The sequence below is a fragment of the Zootoca vivipara genome, chromosome 2 (genome assembly GCF_965207765.1).
Source record: "Zootoca vivipara chromosome 2, rZooViv2.hap1.1, whole genome shotgun sequence".
Classification (NCBI taxonomy): Eukaryota; Metazoa; Chordata; class Lepidosauria; order Squamata; family Lacertidae; genus Zootoca; species Zootoca vivipara.
The window spans coordinates 18,899,957-18,920,013 of NC_142584.1; the positions used below are offsets into that span (position 1 = coordinate 18,899,957).

General features: G+C 39.9%; 1 protein-coding gene across 2 annotated transcripts in view; it reads left to right on the top strand.

The window, feature by feature from the left end:
• The window catches only part of SARNP (SAP domain containing ribonucleoprotein), a 53,293-nt gene that overhangs the window by 16,397 nt on the left and 16,839 nt on the right, over positions 1–20,057 (top strand). Inside the window, exons 6-9 of one of the 2 annotated variants that reach the window (XM_035103915.3) lie at positions 1,052–1,125; positions 2,193–2,221; positions 3,080–3,105; positions 5,710–5,778. In XM_035103915.3, coding sequence (XP_034959806.1) covers positions 1,052–1,125; positions 2,193–2,221; positions 3,080–3,105; positions 5,710–5,778 — 198 coding nt within the window. The remainder of the gene's footprint in view (positions 1–1,051; positions 1,126–2,192; positions 2,222–3,079; positions 3,106–5,709; positions 5,779–20,057) is intronic. The other variant, XM_035103916.3, reaches the window with a different exon arrangement.

Here is a 20,057-nt window from a genome sequence, read left to right on the forward strand (position 1 = left end):
GCCACGTTCTGTGGAACAATTTTGCTTTTTATTTTTAAGAGAGAGATTTTTTCTTAACTTCTGTTGAAGTTCTGTTTTGCATGTTTCCAGATCAGCTGTGATCTGTTTGAGCTGTCACTTGCTTTCTACAGCTAGGCGGGGAAATAAGTTGCTCACTTTGTATTCATGCCGGGGCTGCTATTCCTGTGACTTCTGGGCAGAGCTTTTTCTGGTTGAAATGTGCAACATTACTGCCAACATCTATTTCAGCTGCCATGGTTTGTGTATGTGTCTGAAGCAGGTACACATTTCCCTTCATAGTAGCTAAGATAGGAGTAGCCAGTACAGCACCCTTCTGATGATGCTCAACTCCTATCAGCCCCAGCCAGCATGGCCAATTTAATGGATGATGGTAGTTGTAATCCTGCAACATCTGTGGCACACCACGTTGGCGACCTGAGCTAAAGGTTCTTCTAAATACTGATGGCTTTAGCAATGGGCATGAGGTTACATACCATATATTGTGTTGGCTAATGACAAACCGGACTTCTGAACAGAAGCATGCTTACTGGAACAGCCATTTGCACTATTCTGTCTCTCTCTTGATAAGGGATTGGCGTTGTATTCTTGGTAGTTTAAAATTTCATCTACCTCAATATGCTCTTAGCAACAAAGATGAATAATTTCCTATCTACCAACAGAAACATTGGTTTATTGGGTGTTTACCACTTATTCTGTGTCCATATTGTCAGAGTTGCCATAACCTCTGGCTCATTAAAACATGTTGATTATTGCATGAGGAGAAACAGTCAGAGATTCTCAAGTAGAGATAGGAAATAGAAGTTGACAGTCTCAGTGTTTGGATGGACCTGGTGGTGTCTTACAACAACAGTTGCCCTGCTTCCATAGCATCTTTTATTCCAAATCTTGGAATAAGCAGGAGATTGAAAAGTTTAATAGATAGATGCAGGTGTGAATATACTTATGACTACTCATAAATCTGGAACAAAATGCATTATTTTTCTATATTGCCTAACATACTGTATTTGTATTTCTTTATCTTCCACTTTAGAGAATGCAGAAACGGGCAGAGAGATTCAATGTATCTGTGAGTTTGGAGAGTAAGAAGGCTGCACGAGCAGCTCGGTAAGTCTTTATTTATTGTCATTATTTGTTTTCTGTGACTGCTTTTTAACCATTCCATTGTGCAGGTCAAAGTTTATTATAGATGCATTGTGCAGCTGATATGTTCTAGTTATCTGCAGTGACTATGATGGAGGACCTTTGGAATTTGAGTTGTGGGTAACCAAAAATGGCTTCATTGCTTTGTAGAGATGCTTGTTTGAGCCCTGAAAACTTTGCATGGCTTAAATAGAATTTCACAGTTGTCCTCATACTTCCATAGCCTATCCAGAGTATTAAATCTCAGTCTTTCTTCTAAGAGAAACTGTTTCATAGACCAAGTAACAATGGAAGATAGAAAGGGGATAAGGAAATATCCAAGATAATATTTTAGAAAAACAAAAACAGGGCGTAGTAGACTTCTCTCATAATGTCCTTTTCCACATAGAAGTCTGTCTCCCCCCAGAAGATGTCAAAATTACCATAAAATCTATGAACAACTGGTTGTATGGTCAGTTCTTTTCACATCCTTTGAAATGTTAAGACAATCCTGAAATGAGACAAATAAATGAGACAAATTATTTTTATAATAAATTAAGTAGTATCCCATGTTTTCACTTCTGTGCTGTGCTGCTATTCATGAGCAACACAAATGGTTTAAAGGGATTAAAAAATGAGGAAAATACCATGCACAGGTGTGTTTAGCCTTACCATCTGCTGATAAGATACCTTGCTCTTTATATCAAGAATAGTACGTTGAAGACTTGTGAAAGATCCAGAGCTTTAAACATCCGATTATTAAACAATGTGTAATGGCAAGTAATATGCTACAAGAAAGAATAACTCACAATTTCCCTTTTGCACCATCTGTTCTGATTGATTGGTGATTATCTTGTGAACAAGGCAGAAATGCTATGTAGATCCAACTTTGTTTGCTGATCTGATTCAATCTAGTAGTCTAGGTATGTCATGGCAGATTTACAAGGTAATTAGCAACTTAACTTGTATTAAAATTGTTTTCTAATCTATGTCATGGTTTAGAGACCCAAAAACCTCAGAGTCCCTCACTAAGGTTTCTCTCTTCTCCACAGGTTCGGTATGCCTGCAGCTTCAACTAAAGGTATGTGATCCTTGAAACAGTATCTCGTATTTTTGCCTTCCTTTGAATGATTGTGACCATTTTTCTTCCACCCACGCTGTAAAAACAGGGTTGAGAAGGAATATAACTTTATCTTTTTATGGAATTACATAGTAAATCCCAGAATAACCTGGATTTGGAAATACAGTACCATGTTTTTACTAAACCACTGGCAATCCAACCCGTGGCATCATTATGAACTAAAAGTGATGGATTCTGAAGGTCTCTGAAGGGCTAAAGCAAGGACCAAAAGCTGCAAATGCAAGTGACAAAATTATTATTTGTCCCAGTGCTTAACTCTGGATTAACAATTAGAGTGTATGTTTGTATTTCTGTTGGAGGAGAAATCATTTTAGAATTAAGGTGGTAACACATAGTACCAGCATGGACTTTCTAGAGAGTTGGTGTAGGCCACAGAACATGGCAGACCCTTGATGGAGTAACTGGCAGATACTAAAAGTCCCACTGAGTTCAGTGAGGCTTGTACTTTGGTACCTGGATATAGGATTGCAGTCTTAAGAAAGTTCACAGAGAGAAAGTTTCCTTCCCGTCCCATTTTGTTCAGGTGGAGCTCACCAAGCTTCCTTGAGAGGCTTTTCGGAGATTGCAGGAAAGAGGAGAGAACAGGAAACATTTATTCTGCTAATGCCCTATTAATTTTGGAATCTAAGCCATTATATTTTCTAGTAAAATTTTCCATTTCAAGCATCTTTTGAGTCTCTTTTGGCTTTAAGACCACTACTTTGATTCTAACCACTTTTTAAATTTACTATTTAGGCAACTGGATGAAAGCTTGTTTAAAATATGATAATTTAAAATGGTTTTTGTTCCCTATTTCAGGTCTTGTGACAGAAAGTAAGACTACAGTAAGTAGCTACTTTGCTTACAGTTATAGCTAGTTTGGTTTTACAGTGGTACTTCATTCATTAAAACATGCTAGTGAATCCACCCAGAAAAAAACTTGACAGACAAAAACAGTATCTGAAAACTATGCTCTTTAGTGAGTGGGCGCTTCAAGACAAGCATATAATTTTTATTTGGATCCAATTCTTTGAAATATTTTGCTTTTTTCCACTTTTTGTGGTTCTTTGATGCCTAATGGAGTAGAAGATGAGATGCATATTGTATGCTTATTGTGTTCTTTATTCCATTGCTATAAGCAATTCTATCGTTTTAGGAAATCAGGTATATTACTTTGTTTTCTCCCACGTACCACTTCAGATTCTGTTGTTGTAGTTCAAAGGTACTAAACCAGACAAGAAGCTTTGCTGGTTCTCTCCCCACCCCCCATATTTTTCCTTCTCCTTGGCTTCCCCGTATTCATTCTGTCACAAAGTCCATATCCAACAGATCTGTCCATTCCTTTTTGTTCCGTCAGATGAAAAACTGGTTCATTCGCTGGTTGACTCCTCCATTAACTACTGCTTATTTGTTCTATTTGACCTTGCTTTGTCACATCTCACTGTATCTAAAAAGCTGTTGCCCAAATTCATTTCTTCACTTCTCTTTTTATTAAGTTATACGACACATCTACTCAAATCCCTTCAATCACTTCCTCCCCACCCCACCCTGCACCAATGCCTTGCCATTGCCATCAAACATAACGGATTTGCCTCATCTTGTCTTTCTGCTGGCACATCTTTGCTTATGACCTTCGTTTACAACAGTCAGTTCTTGAACAGTCTTTATTTTCCTTCATGTGTCTCTTCACTTTCTCCCTTGTCTCTATACCTGGAAGTTGCTCCTTCCCACTGTCACCTTTCCACCACTACCTTCCCTCCCCTTCAAGCTTCTTTCTTCTGTGAAGCTTTTGGCTTAATCCTTTAGTTGTCACTTCCATCCAAAATGATGTCTTAAGTGTGGGCATTTGTTCATATTCATCCTCCGGCAAGACATCTCTCTCCTGTTGTCAAAATTTAGATTGTCAGTTCTTTGAGATAGGAGCCTGATTCCTTTTGACTTATTAATCTACAACACGGCTACACTTTTAGAACGTGTGGCTTATGTTACTTTGTAAAGCACTATGTGCACTACTGATGATAGTATTGAGAACAAAGGGCTAGTTTCCCTTCTAATTTAGTCAGTGTTTCTTGAGAATCATTCTAGCAGAACAAATGCCAGTTTCAGTCTTCTGTTCGGCTGCTTACTTGGGAAGTACTTTGACAATATCATGAAGTAGATGCCTGCCTAAAGATTCCAGGGTCCCCCATAGTATAAATCTTTGCAATATATGCTCATTTAGCAACTATTAGATATTCCTCATAAAGGATGCTATGTTGCTTGAAATAGCTTTAAGGGAACTGGGCAAACTTCCCTAATGTAAATTTCTTGGCCAAATTAGGACCATAGCTGTCAAGTTTTTCCTTTTCTCACGAGGAAGCCTATTCAGCATAAGGGAATTTCCCTTAAAAAAATGGAGAACTTGACAGCTATGATTAGGACTGAAGCAGATTGTAGAGATTTTTTTTAAAAAAATAGTTTTATCACACACAAACACACACACACACAAGAAAAGAAAAGTGTTTCAGTTATTTTTGAAACAGGCAATCAAGCGGGGCTGCAGGTTGGCCTCCTTTAAAGTTGGCAAGTGCAGACTTGCCACTTTATCTGCAGGGCTGCCACTATACCCCAATGCCCCATAGCAATTTGCTAAGAGAGGAGAATGATGTTGCTGCCGGTCATGTCCTTAAAAGTGCTGTTGTAGCACTTTGAAAGAATTGATCTGCAAAGCAGTGCCCAGCAAGATTCCTTCTTGCCTCCCAGTGAGAACTTTGCCAAGAGAAAGAGACAGATCCCAATTTTACATAGAATATCTTGCTCCCCAATATGTCACTGGGGGGGACGGGACACAAGCTACTAAAACATTCAGCTCATGCCAAATGCTTCTTAATTCTGAATGTAATTAGACAGCATCTTCTCAAATCTGAGATGGTGCTGAAATTTGGTGAAAATATATATTTTCTCTTTGATACTTTCCTGTGTTTATCTTTAAGAGTTGAATGGTATATACATGTTGCTATAGAATTCAAAATGCAAATCAGATCCGGAAAAAAATCACAATACATTAAACATGATTTATTGAAGATACACAAAACACAATTGACTTGGAAACAACAGATGTGATGGCTCCATTTTTACTGTTGTCAACACATTTTAAAATAGAAGAATCAGTCTTCTTAAAAATCCCTCTACTAAAACACTAGCACAAATCCTTCTTAGAAGCAGTTTGGGGTAAAATTTTGAACTTCTGGATGCCATCTTCTTATTCTCCTTCCCTCCGTAATTGGTAAGAGGGGTTGCTGCAGTATAGAAAGAGGATTTTTATTAGGATTTAGCAAATTCATCAATACAAACTCTAAATTTCAGATCTCTTCCATTTTCCTTGGCATAAGTGCATATTGTCTTTAGGATTCCTTAATCTAAGAATATGAGTGGAGATTATATTAAACTGTTTCCTGTGACTTTTCTAGGTAAATATAGACAAATTAAAGGAAAGGGCTCAGAGATTTGGCATGAATGTCTCCACAGCCTCCAAAAAGGTAAGGTTCCAGGGCAAGCACTACTAGAGCAATAAATATTTGAAAAATTGAAAAACTGCAGCATATATATCACTTAATCCTGTAATCCTACTTGTTTTATCTTACTTGCTTTGATGAAACTTCCTGGTCGATCAAGGATCTTAATCTCCCCTATCATCAGACTAGCTCCAAGACCAATTTATAGAATTAAAGGGTTTGTGTTAAGAGATCATGTAGCAGTGCTTATTGCTAAATTAGGAGCATATGGCTTTCTAAGAGAGAGAGAGAGAGAGAGAGAGAGAGCGTGCATAGGTTTCTTAACTAATTTGGGGGTAAAATTCTTTGGGACCAGTCCTTTTAGAACAGAATACAGTAACTGAAATGTTCACTTGTGTCTTGGTCCCCGCTACCCTGGCTAAGGAATGGGGTTTCCCACAGTGTTGCAGAAAGCTTTCCAATTTAGATTTCACCCAAATGTCTGGACTGTACCACTTCAGATTGCTAGAGGGTTTCTACAGACAGAAAGCTAATACATCAAGAAGAAGGCTAAGCTAGAACCCTTCTCCCTAGTATATAATTTTTTGTGTGGAAAGCTTATTTAACTTATTTTTATTTTCACATCTAGGAATATTCAGTCATATGATTCCCCACTCCTGCAGTGCACCCCAAGCTGCTTTAGCTCATAGTGAGAACTAAGCTCTAGTTCTGTGTGGTTCTGGGTTCTATCTGCCACCAAGTTCAGGACCCAGCCTTCCCAATATTGACTTGGGTTCATTATGCTTCCAATAAAAGAAGCATAATGTCTGAAAAAAGTTAGCATCAGTTCAATGGTGGCCAGAAATCCTTCAGCAGAAATTGTTAGAACAGGTGACGTTGCTGAAATCTTTCCCAAAGAATTTTCTGTGTTATAGATGAGAGACATGAGGAAAGGGGGGCGGGTATCTAGATCTGAAAACTGATATTAGGCTGGGCTGGTACTCTCTGTGGGCCTGAAAGCTGCTGACAGTTCTCCAGTTCAGTACCACCATTGCAAAATACAGGATTTGGGGAGGGGGGAGGGGGGAGAGAATGCTGTATATTGATTATTTCAGACTTGGAAATATTCTTCTAGAAAAAGCCTAGTGAATGAGGAAGGCTGTCATTTTGTCTTAACCCCTACCAGATAAACTATTCCATCCCTCGTGGGATTTGCACACTGAGCATTTAATGCGTTCCATTCTGCAGTAAGGCACTAAACCTGGCACCAGGGGGTTAAACCATGTAGAAAATAACTGGAGGCGGAGGCCATTTTCCTCCCCACCCTCTGCTCTGGGGGAAGGGTGAAATCATGCAAGTGCATTAAAGCTGGAATATGTGGAGGGGCAGGTCAGGGTGAGAGGCTGCTCAAACATCATTAACCCTGTCACCAGGAGTGCACATTTTTCAGGAAGAATATATGCTTTGTCAGCATTTATGGCCAAGTTTCCTTTTGAGTAGAATTGTATAGATGACGATTGATAAGAATTGTAAGCTCTCTCTAAAGAGCTTCCCACAACTATTCCCTGTTCAGTACTTGACAAAATAAAAGTGCTAAACATTAATTTGAATGCTCTTAAAGAATACAAATGAAGCTAGTTTCATCAGATAATTGATTCCCTTTATAAACGTGGAGGAAAATACCAATAGGAGAATGGCATATCCAAGGTCAGAAATTGATTGCTAAGTTTGGTCTGGAAATCTATGTTTCTGTGCGTCTGTATTATTTAAACACTACCGTTTTGTCTCCAATTCTGGTTTTCCTTGCATATATGAGGCAGAGTGACAAGCAATAACATTATGATTATTTGTCTGGAGATTTATTGTGATCTTCTATTAGGAAGTAGAGTTCAGTGGCTTAGAAGTGTTTTTTCTCTCTGAAGAGCACTCGTGAATTCTATTGAGGAATATTGTTGGTTGCTTCAATTAGCCACTGGTATTGTGTTTCCCACCTGGGTGTTCTTTATAGCTTTTCATTACAGAGTAGCATGGTTGCATGGGTCTTTGCAGATTTTTAACACCACGCATTGCAGCAAAAACTTTACAGTAAACCATTGTCTCTGGAGCCACATTTCATTTCCCATTCAAATTGGTTTTGAACAAGAGAGGTGGGGGAAGAGGAATATAGCCAAGGGCAATTTCAAGCCTGCTGGGATCAGGGGAGCAAACCTAGATCTGAGTAAGAGGCTCTCCATCTAATCTGTAGCTTTGAACCCACTGCCACTGTAGAATCTATTCTGTTAAAAACATCTCTTCCTAAAAGATAACAAAGCTCCTACTAGTACAGTAGAATAGAGGTGGTGACTGTCGCTGTCTAATATAATAGATGTGGCAGGTGCTCGCTTGTTTTTTCTGTCAGCACGGAGCCATCAAATTAATTTTTAAAATAAATCAAGAAAGCATTTTCCTCTCCAGAACTAATCACACCCCCTCCCCATGCTCTCAAGGGAAGCCTCCTTTTAAAATTTACCCTCTGACCTGAGGCTGCTATCCCTTGATTTCTGCAAGTTACACTTAAACTGCTCCCTTCCCTTGTAAATTTCCCTCTGTAGCAGCTGCTCCCTGTACCACTCTGAACCTCTGGCTTCCCAGTGGGGGAGCTGATAGCTGCAGGCTTCAGTGCTGCAGAAGGCTGAGCGGGTTGCTTGCATCGTAACGCAAAAGCGCATTCTCAGAGGGCTTGCTTTTTCTTTTTATGCATGAAACAAGGTTGTAGGTATCCAGCAGAGAGAGTATTACCACAAAACAGAAGCTTGGGGCTCTTTCAGAGAGCCTTTGGCTTAGCATAAATGTTCCTTTCTGCATTGCATTATTTGGTGCCATTCCCAGTCGGAACAGATGACTAAAATAATTTGTGCTTCACATTAGCTAATGTAAGGGTCTTGTTCTGTTTTACAAGTAGCTAATTAACCTGCAGCCTGTCAGAGGTTTGAGCTAGGGAGGTAAAGTACAAACACGTCAAAGTCACACTGCAAATGGAGCAAAAATTGCAAGGATCAAACCTCAGACACATGAGCGCCAGCTTCTTCCAACTCTCAAATGTGGGTTTTAAGTTGAAAAGAAACAAAAGACCCAGTGCTCTACTTGAAACTTTGAGGCCTCTGCTTAAACCCAAAAAGTTAACAGTGCTTGGAAAACAAGTAGGAATCTCTTTAGAAATGCAGTAATACCCAAATTTGTCAAAACTGGACCTATTGTACAATCATATGATACCACTTAATAAACCAGCTGCAAAGTGTATTGCATTTTTACACCTCTGATGTGACAGAGTTCTTTTTCCTGTTTGTAATGGGGAAAGGGCAATGCTTTTTTAAACTTTGCATGTGTGTAAGATTAATGAAAGTTGTAGTTTGATTGCAAATGAGTAGTAGCACATAGATTGACAAAGTAATTGTTAGCCAGTAAAAGTTTAAAAAGTGAATTTTGGTCAAACTTAATGTAGCTTAATTCTTTTTAGTGAAGGCTTGTTATAGAGGCAGAAGGAAACAGTTTGTGTTTTCTAAAATGGGCTTAGTAAAGCTCATTTTTCATAATGTGGTTTTGGGAAGGCAAATAAGGTGGCAGCTTTGTGTATATATAATGAGAAAGCAGTTGGCTTAACTGTTTACACTTTTAAAAAGTTCAGAGCAGTATGCTGAGGAAGGATTCTTTTCCTGGATTGTTCTTTTCCTTGCTATATTTTCAAATACATCCCACCAGTTCCCATACAGAAAAATATTAACCAATAGGAAGCAAGAGCAGGGGAAGAGATCATGCTTTTGTTCAGAGTGCTGCAAAAGATCTGATGACCATTTAAGCTAATCTTCTCTTAATGTAGGGTTCTATAACTATTAACTAAAATCCATGCTACCAATTAATACGCTTTTCCTCAAAGTACTATACTTCAAGCAGACAACACAGCAGCAGCACTCTTTCCAAAATTGTTAGTAATATTTACTATTGTATTATGAATTGATCATGTTCACACATAACTCTAAGCCGACATAACTCTAAGCCGAACTATGCTTTAGTGTAAACAAGCAAACATGGGGTCCTGGATTGGAGATTGCAGCCACTCAGCTCCTTTTCAAGTCATTCTGCTGCTGCGCTTAGGTAAGCCATTGGACAGACCTTGACTACAGATCATAGTTTATCTGGATAGAGCTAAACCACAAGCCTGGGTTCAGATGAGGAGCTAAGTCAAAACCACATCTTAACATTGCAGTAGCAGAGTGTTCAGAAGAGATTAAGGCAGCTGCAGCTTCCTCTCCATGAGCCTTTTTGTTTGTGCTAAACCATGGTTTGGCTTAGTGTTATGTGGGAACCAGACCATTTTATCTCACTCGTCGCTTAGAAAGCTGAAAATGGCTAACATGGGACATGGCACCTTATCCAAACACTGATCAAGTCCCAGGCTGCTAAGCTTCAGCCATGCTACGGTTCCGAGTACTCCTATAGCATTCAAAGCAGGTCTTGATCTAGTAACATACTACTGCAGAAGATAGCAGGAAAATTAATTGCAACCTTTGCTTCTTGAGCTCAAACACATTGACAAGCTGAAAAGGAAATATTTATCCTGGAAAGGAGCTATGTTGCTATAGAACCATACTGATTTTGTGGTCTGGGAGCTTTCTGAACATTAGACAAGATTTTTGTTACAATATAAAAGTATCAGGATCCAGCCATTTTATTACGTCCGAAGGATGAGATATCTTGGTTCTCTTGGGAGCAAACCAGGCTCTGTCCAAGGTGGTTACATGGTTTGGACGAGCTTGGAAGGCTTTGCCAGCAACAGTCATCCTCTGTTGCTCTTACATTTCTCCTTATGTTTACAAGCTGCACATGATTTCCTCATACAATGTTACCCCTGTTCCCATATATCCTGAGAAATATTCCATGCCTTTTTGCAGGTTTCAACTCAAATTTCCCTTTTCACTTTTGTCTGTGCAGTTTCTGTAAAAATGTAATATTTATTGGTTTTCAAATCTGGACCAGTTCCCATCTTCCCTGACCATTGACCATACTGATTTGGGCTGATGGGAGTTGGAGTTTAACAACATCCAAAAGGTCACAGGTTAGCCACCCTGTCTAGTGCACTTGTCTTCACAATGGAACATGGTTCTGAGTAAACATGTTTAAGCTTGTGCTGTCAGGTTCCACAAATGGGTTGAACCCTGAGTAAGATGGGTCACACAAGTGGCAGCACTACCATTCTTCCCCTCCGCCTTTGTGGTGGTGGTGTTTATAACTTTTGGGGGCGGGGGAGGAGAGAAGGAGAGAAACAGTGTTTTAAAAGGAAGAGGGAATGGATAAGGGAGATAAAAAAGGGGAACGGCAGTAAATTAAAAGAAAAATGAAAAGGGGGCACCTTGCTTCAGGATGGGGCTAAAGGTTCAAAGATTGAAAGATTTCTGGTCTGTTACCTTCTTGATGTGCTCTCTTTTGAAGCTATCATTTGTCCGCTACACAATAATAGGATAAATAGAGCATTCAGTGCCAATTTACTACAGGAAACCACCTCCCACTTCAGCTGCCTTTTGCCCCTGAAGGTAGTTTACTGCAGACAGCACCTTTGGGGACAAATAGCAGCCAATGAGGGGGTGATTTTCAGCAAGAAACTGGTCCAGGTGCTCTGTCCAGATTGTGAGCATGTTCAGGACTGCAGCCCCACAGTTCCTTATTCTTCAAAATAAAAATGGCTGTTCAGGCATCATTTTTAAAAAGTGTGAATTTTGGTACATCTAGCTTGGCCCTCGGCTTTGCCAGTGTGTGTAGACTTTCTTTTACAAATCCAAGGGGAGGGAGAGCCTGAATAAGGCTCCATTCAAGAGGCTTTATATTAGAACCTAATTCATATATGGAAGAGATTGTATCTAGAATTTGGGTTTGCATTTTGTCTGTGACTTTGGAGACATTACACTAGGAAGAATCATCATAATATGAGGCATACTGGTTCAAAGATAATGCTGTATCCAGAATTGCTTCTGAGCCTCCAATTCTAACTCATTAGGTAATAAGCCCCAGTAAACACATTGGGACTTACTTCTGAGTAAACATGTATAAGCAGATGTTGTCATTCTCACTGAAATGGCATTTTTATTAGTATTTTTAGTTTGGATTGCATGCCATATATGCAGAGCAGCAGATTTCACACTTTGAACCTGACTTCCAAATGTAAAGTATGAATCTGTTCTAAAGTAAAGCAGTCTATATACATATCCAGTGTAGTGGGTTGCCCTTTATATGCTCCCCTCTCCCTGCCGCCTTGAAATGATGTCACAGTGCTCCAAGTTGAGTAGTCATGAATGTAGGCCTGTTGATTTTAGAATAATGGGAAGTGACAAGGTGAAGAATAGTGCTGGCAGTCATGGACATTTCAACACAGGGATGCTGAAAGCAAGGCCACTCCTCCCCCACGCTCTGGGTTGTTTATAAGAAGAGTCCAGTGGCTTGTGCCAGGCTACACTGATTACATAGGTTGTATAGTTTGCAGGTCCTAATATAGGGTGGGTGTCTTCTGTATCTCAATATATAGTCTAACCATTTCACTCAATAATCTATTAGGCGTTGCTGAAAAAGTAGGCAGGTCTTTACGGTCATAAAATATATTATTTCACAAGTGCAGCCTCAGTTTTTGAAGGCATTGTATTTCCTAAAAATATGTTAATCAGAGTGATACTGTCTCTCAGGTTTCCCAAATACAGCCTTTTCTAAACCTAAGCTTAGCTTCAATAAAAATGATTACATAATTTGCTTAGAGCCCTTTAAGGCTCTAAGCAAATTAAACCAGTTAGAAATAGTCAAGCTGGATAAATGTCCCTTGTTCCTTTTTTCTGTTATTCCTTGTATCTAGTCCACATTCTCTGTGTCTCTTTTTTAAATGAAATGCTGGACCTGTGATCCACCTACATTTGGTTGAAGCTAGTTCTAGAACAGGTAGTATTGATGTCTGTGCATTGCACTCATACCTACCGCTCTCTAATAAAAATTTCTGCACTCTGGTATGTTGAAGTGGATAATTTATTGCCTCTGTTACTCTTACCTCTTCCTTTCCTCTTTCTGTCTTCCCTCTACCCTAGATTAAATTTTGATTGTAATCTTTATGGCACCGGGATTTTGTTGTTCTAAGCATCTATAACTTTAGTATTGAGTAGTGCTTATGACTGAAGTAGGGAATGAAGTATTGTTGTCACTTTTTTCCACACAAAAGTGACTCAAAATGACTTATAGAAACATTAAAAACAATAGCAAAAACGACCTACAGTTCTCACCAATCATATATATATATATGTAAATTCCATGGTTGGAACACATTCAAAATGTCCCTATAGGAATCAGTGGAAATCATCAATGCATTATGCCAGGCATCCCCAAACTGCAGCCCTCCAGATGTTTTGGCCTACAACTCCCACGATCCCTAGCTAACAGGACCAGTGGTCAGGGAAGATGGGAATTGTAGTCCAAAACATCTGGAGGGCCGAAGTTTGGGGGTGCCTGCATTATGCAAATGCTTGCCTAACAAATGATTTCCTGCAAATACATTGTGTTGGGATAGCAATACCTGTCTGTATAGTAATTTAATGAATTAGTCAAGCCTTCCAAACCCAAATCACACCATCACTGATGTCACCAGTTTTAATCAACTTTCTGATAATAAGCATAATTTTGTGTCCTGTGATGTGTTGCACAGTCTTCACTTGAGTGAATGAAGTTCTGGAGAACAATAGACAACAACACTAGTGATACTACTCTGCAAAGGGTCACTTGCTTTGGCTTTCCTGGCAGGTGTTTTTCTGAGCAACCTTCAGGTTGAAGGTAAGGCCATGTCTTCTAACAATGTAGTTGGAAGTCATATCTGGCTTTATAACTCTGTGGCTGATGCCAAACCAACCAGTGTTCTCCAGTACATGTCTCTGAGGCAAACTTTGAATGAGGTTGTAGCAGATACCAAGAAGAAATCCAAGCCCATATACATGGGAGAGAAAACAATGAACAAACAGTGCCTACAAAAACCTTTCTGTTCCAATCAACCTCTCAGTGATTCCCATCCAGTTAGCAGCAGCAATCTAAGTAAGACCAATACCGATTTTCCAGCACAACCCTATGCTCAATTCTCCTGTATGAGACTCACCCTATGAGATTTGAAAGGGGTCCATGACAGTTGGGATCTGGAGAGTGGGAAAAGGGTATTTTGTGGGTTTTTCACAAGGTCCTCAGGGAGAGCAATTCAGTACCACCATCAGCTATCAGTAAACCAGGTCCTCCTCTAAATACCAAGATATGTTTTCAGCCTTTTTTACTATCTCAAAAAACAAAAACAAATAAACCCCCACCAGGGACCACCTTCTTTATCTTGGAGCCAAAGATGGTCAACCATCACCTTCCAAAGTAATTTTTTTTGCATATAGGTCTTGTGCTTCATCATATCATGCCTCAGACTCAATTATTATCTGATATCCTTTCATCTGAAGAGGCTTATTTACATATCCCAGTCAAACCAGGACATCATAGTTTCCTTTGCTTCACCTACAGCAGGGATAGGGAACCTGCTCCTCCCTGTTTATTCAACTACAACCCCAGCCAGCATGGACAATGGTTTGAGATGGTGGGAGTTGAAGTCCAACAATATCTGGGATGCCACAGGTTTCTCATCCCTGAGCTACAGTGAAAAACAGTTGCATTTTCCAAACCCTTCATTTTCATCTCTCCACTCCCAGAGTCTTTATAAAGATCCTATTGGCACAGAACCAAATGAATGAATATCTGGCCATATGTGGACAATCTTCTAGTCCAGTGGTTCCCAACAGGTGGTCCGCGGACACCCAGGGGTCCGCGAGCTATGCCAGAGGGGTCCGCAAGATGCTATTAGAATAAAAAATATATTAAATATATTTCGTATGATAACAGATTTTTTGTTTTGGCCGCTTCCTGCATGAGCAGAGTCTAGCGCAAAACTAGAATTAGATGAGGCAGTAGTTCTGCTGTATGCCGTTAGATGGCGCTTTACAAACACTACTGTTTTGCAAAGAGGCAGCGCGCTAACCTCCCCAAAATGCTTTGCGCGCGTCGGCTTCATTTGTGCGCTACTGCGCAGGTACCCTGTCTTCTCCATTCCCCTCCCTCCTCCCTGGACTCTTATAAAAAGACTCTTAATTTGGCTCTCACTTTTTAATTTTAGGATTAGGAATTAATGGGGGTCCTTGTCACAATAGCGGCTCGATGAGGGGTCCTCGAGAAAATTTTGTTGGGAACCCCTGTTCTAGTCTGATCATCCTCTAAATCCTAGTGCTGTCAAGACATGGCCAGGATGATGACCACTCTGCAAGAACACAGCTTTATCATCAACAAAATGAAGAACACGCTGATTCTATCTTGCAGATAGCCAAGTCACTGTAAGCTTTTTAACAGCAAAGTTATGGTTGAAACCTCAGTCTCATCTACAGTCTCCAGATTTTTGGGATTGATTATTTGCATGTATTTCATTCTTTGGGCAAGGTTTCATGCCAGACCCATTCAGACATTTCTTCTAGGATACCCACTGCAAATAACCAACAACCTCAACCCGGAGACCACTCAGATAGTGGGTATCATTGACTCATCTGAGCCAGGAGATTCCTATTCAGGAGTCCACCCAAGTGCTCTTGACAACATATCCCAGTCTGAAAATTTGAGGTGCACACTGCAAAGGTGCACAGCACCAAGACCTGTGGTCTCCAGAAACAATTTAATTGAACATCAGTTCCCTAGAATTTTGGGCAATCATGCTGGCACTGCAGCATTTCTTCCATCTTCTACCAGGACATTAGGTATTCATCAAGACAGACAATGTAGTAGCAAATGCCTATCAGTACATTTTCAAAACTCCTGCTTAAGGAAACCACCTCCCTGTTATTCTGTACAGAGAAATGTCTTCAGTTCATCAAGACAGAACATCTTTGGCTTGGCTGCCAAAGCTAGATACTGCAGAGTGGTCTCTAGACCAATTAATGTTTCACAAATGATTGCTCAGAAAAGCCATCGTGAAACTGTTCGCTGGTTCCTCAAAATCAGCTGCCAGAAAGTGGTCCAGATGTGGTCCAGAAAGTGTTATATGCTTCACAGATTCTACCTCTCATTTCACAAGTACTTAGAAAGATTAAGGAACAGCAGGCTATGGTGCTACTAATTCCAGCAAAGTGACTAAGACACTTGTAATTCTCCAATGTAGTGAGGCTGTTGCCAAAGGACATCTCCTACACCAGTGCCCCATTCTTCATTAAGATACAGGATTCCAGAGAACGGTTATATAGAAATTGAGTGAATCTTCATAACTCACTAAGTTATGCATCTAGGTGAGAAACTCCTTGTTTGTATCAAGACATTCCTTCACCATTAAACTTCATAAGCTTATTTGGTGTCTACAATCAAATAAGAGTCTAGACACTGCAGGATCTAGGAAAATCTTGAACTGCCCCAAGACAGACTGCCTTAAGCATCTGAAACTTGTGTTTGAACATAGTCTTTGCCCCCCCCCCCAAGTTATCACCAATACGTTAGTTCATTTTACCCTTCTCCAGTTCTTCTGCAATATGCTAGAGTCCTCAGCATTTTCTTGAAAGCCTTAACCAGATTGAGCTGTGAACCATTCACTGCCGTTTCAATCAAAATTTTGACTGTGAAAACCATTTTTCTCATGGTGTTTATTGCCCGTTTATTGCCTTTACGTACTGCTGAGAAGCTCGAAGTAAACATTTCAAATAAAAAAGGAAGCAGGCCAGCATATCTGAGTCTACTTTTTTTTAAAGATCTATGACTCCACCCAGCTCCTAGCTGCGATTGGTCGAGCTATGGGGCAGGGCCAATTCATATTTCCTTTTCTTCAGTCCGTCTTTTGTGTAGCTGTTTTAAGCTTTCCAGCCAGGCCTCTACCATTGCACACACATGTGTTTGTGCAAGGGCCCATCTGTTGAATCTAAGAAAACGAGGAAGGTGGGGGTGCATTTATTTGACATAGTGTTTTGAATGTTCTTCCATTGTTAACAGTTGAAGGTTTTTCATTTTGAACTCCCAATGATTTTCGTAACTAAATTTTCATCCATTAGACTTTGCAATCTCTTTGATTCCAGAAGCTGTATTATGCTTGCTGGTATACTCTAGAATAACTTCATTTCACCTATTTAACATACCCTGTTTCTCCAAAAATAAGATGTAGCCATAAAATAAGACATAGCAGGATTTTTAAGCATTCAAGGAATATAAGCCATACCCCAAAAATAAGACATAGTGATAGGCGCAGCAGCAATGCCGGCCGCAGCAGGAGGAGGAGGGGGAAAAATAAGACATCCCCTGAAAATAAGCCAGTGTGTGGGTTTTTTGAAGAAAAATATAAGACGGTGTTATTTTCAGAGAAACACGGTATATTGCCAGGAATGAAGCAAATATAGTTCTGCAGATAAGCCTTCAAAGACCTTAGCAATTAACTCAATCCAGATATTGCAAACATTGAACGCCTTCCTTTTCAGCCACTCAAAGGAGCACTCTCTCCAGATGTGTGGTCCAAATACCTGTGAGTGATTTCTCAGCATATTAGAGCTGTGTCTCCATCAAGCCTATCTAGGAGAAAGTAACTTTGGGGGCGGGGGGTGAGGGGAGAGACCAAAATGCAAAAATATAAGATGGATCCTTCTGTGTTTCAAAGAGGTTTGAATGCTGGTTCCTTCTTAGCTATGTATTTCTAATAGTCCTGGTGATATCATTGTTCAGTGTTTAGGATTATACTATTATTAATGTTTATATCATTCCCCCCACTTACAATACATGATATTTTAAAAATAAATGATGAGAGAGTTGTGAAGGGTCAGCAGGGCTCCTGATCTTTCCTTTCTCCACGGTGCCATTTGAAAAGGATTTTGAGTTCCTAACAAACCTTTAGGGAGTAGTGGAAGGGTTGCTTAAAACGAAAACAATGGCAAGGGGTACTCTGCGACCTCACTCTGTCCAGTCATCTGGTTCTTCATTTGTCCCTGCTGTGAAACAGAACTTATCTTTTGTCTGTAACACAAATACATCTTCCCCCCCCCCCACCCCCCTTTGCTTTCTATTATTGTTCAATCAATGATGTCATTATGTGTGCCATTCAGAAACTGTTGAACCACTTGGCTGCAGGAATTTGGAGGAGCAACTGGGGGAGAATGGAGAACTGTGCTCTCACTCCCAGTCTTCAAGGGTCTATTATGATTTTAACAAAAAAACCCTGAAGTCACATTTCTTTTTTTAACTCCGGTTCACCATGAAAAACAAAAGTAATCTAAAGTAAGGAGAATGCCTACATGAGGGCAGTGCAAGCCAACCTCAATGCTTTTCTTTGGCATGAATAATTAAGCCTTTTAAGAGTTCTAATTTACACCACAAACATTTTCCAGGGATTTATAATAGTGCTTTCTTGCTCAATAAAAATGACAGCATCTCTGGAATTTGTGCCATTGTTCATAATTTTCCTTCTGTACCTCATTAAACTGTTTCAGTTTGATTAAACAGTTGTCTAGTGCTGATGGGGAAAGGAGGCACCCATGTAGCTCAGGACCTGGAGATCTACTTTCTATATGTTGCTGTAGCATCTGATTAAAACATATTTTGATTATTAGCACAGGTTTCATTATTAGTAAAACAAAGTAGCATCCCTCATCTGTTTCAATGTAGAGGCATGTGTTGAATTAGTAATAAAATCCATTCAAGATAAAAGTAGCTTTTTCAGATCTTTGGCTGAGATCCAAAGATCCTGCTACATGTGACAGGCATTTTTGCTTATGTGTGGGGTGTAGCCAACCTCCCTTTTTGCAGCTTCCTGAAATACTGTTCTAGAGGGTTCCCTTCTGCACTAGTTTGGGTGTGTGCAAAGGGCTGCAGATGGTGGGAGGTATCAAATACCTTCCATTCTTGCAGTGGAATCCAAGTCTTTGAAAGCAGTCCTAGAACTTCTTTTATTTTTGAAAATATACAGTAATATATTGTTAATTCATAAAGCAACTAACTATACTGTAAACTAAAACCTTTTAATGATACTCTGTAGGAATCTGATCCAAAGCTTATAAAATCAGCAGTCTCCAGAATCTTAAGGAGTTTGTTTTTGTTGTTCTATCCATGCACATGATACTTTATAAAGACTGAGAGGCTCCTACCCCAAGGGACTTAACATTTTAGAAACAAAAGAAGGGGAGAAAAATGGAGTAATGGAGATAAGCAGAGGAAGAATATGTGGTATTTCAGATTATGCACATTTAGTCTTAGTTACAGTAGGTTTGTTGTTGTCGTTTAGTCGTGTCCGACTCTTCGTGTCCCCATGGACCATAGCACGCCAGGCACTCCTGTCTTGCACTGCCTCCCGCAGTTTGGTCAAACTCATGTTCGTAGCTTCGAGAACATTGTCCAACCATCTCATCCTCTGTCGTCCCCTTCTCCTAGTGCCCTCAATCTTTCCCAACATCAGGGTCTTTTCCAGGGAGTCTTCTCTTCTCATGAGGTGGCCAAAGTATTGGAGCCTCAGCTTCAGGATCTGTCCTTCCAGTGAGCACTCAGGGCTGATTTCCTTCAGAATGGATAGGTTTGATCTTCCTGCAGTCCACGGGACTCTCAAGAGTCTCCTCCAGCACCATAATTCAAAAGCATCAATTCTTCAGCGATCAGCCTTCTTTATGGTCCAGCTCTCACTTCCATACATCACTACTGGGAAAACCATAGAGTAGGATATTGGGAAAATACAGTTTCTGTTCTCACTTTTGAGATGTTCTTCTACAGCTCCTTGAAGAAGCACATTTGGTATCAGTACAGATCAGGCTTGAAGCTTTGAATTGTGAGGTCTTTCTTCTTAGGTTGGTGCTATGTTTAATAGCTTGTGTATGTGTAACTTTTATTCCATAATTGCAGATATTGTTATCTTGGTTTGTCCTCTGTGTATCAAAAACCATTACCCTCTAGTTGGTGGGTTGTGCACAGGAACAAACCTTGGTTATAGCTTGTGGTTAGTGAGGAGAGAACTTAATCACAAGTCCTAGTTGTGACACAGTAAGTTAAGCTTAGCCTGGTGTAGCAGCAAAAAGGACTGCTAGTTTCTCTCCGGGAGTCCACATACTTCTGCGGTCCCAGTAACCCAATGTTTGGCTTAGCTTGTCATGAAAACCAGCCCTACTCTTTCTCTTCTGTACATAGCTGATGCTGGCTTGTTTGGTGAGCCCTATAAATTGCTTTAATAAAAGGTTTACTGAGAATTTTATGATTAGTAATACCATTCTTAAACTGAGATGAAATATTTAGTGAGAGATTTTATAATA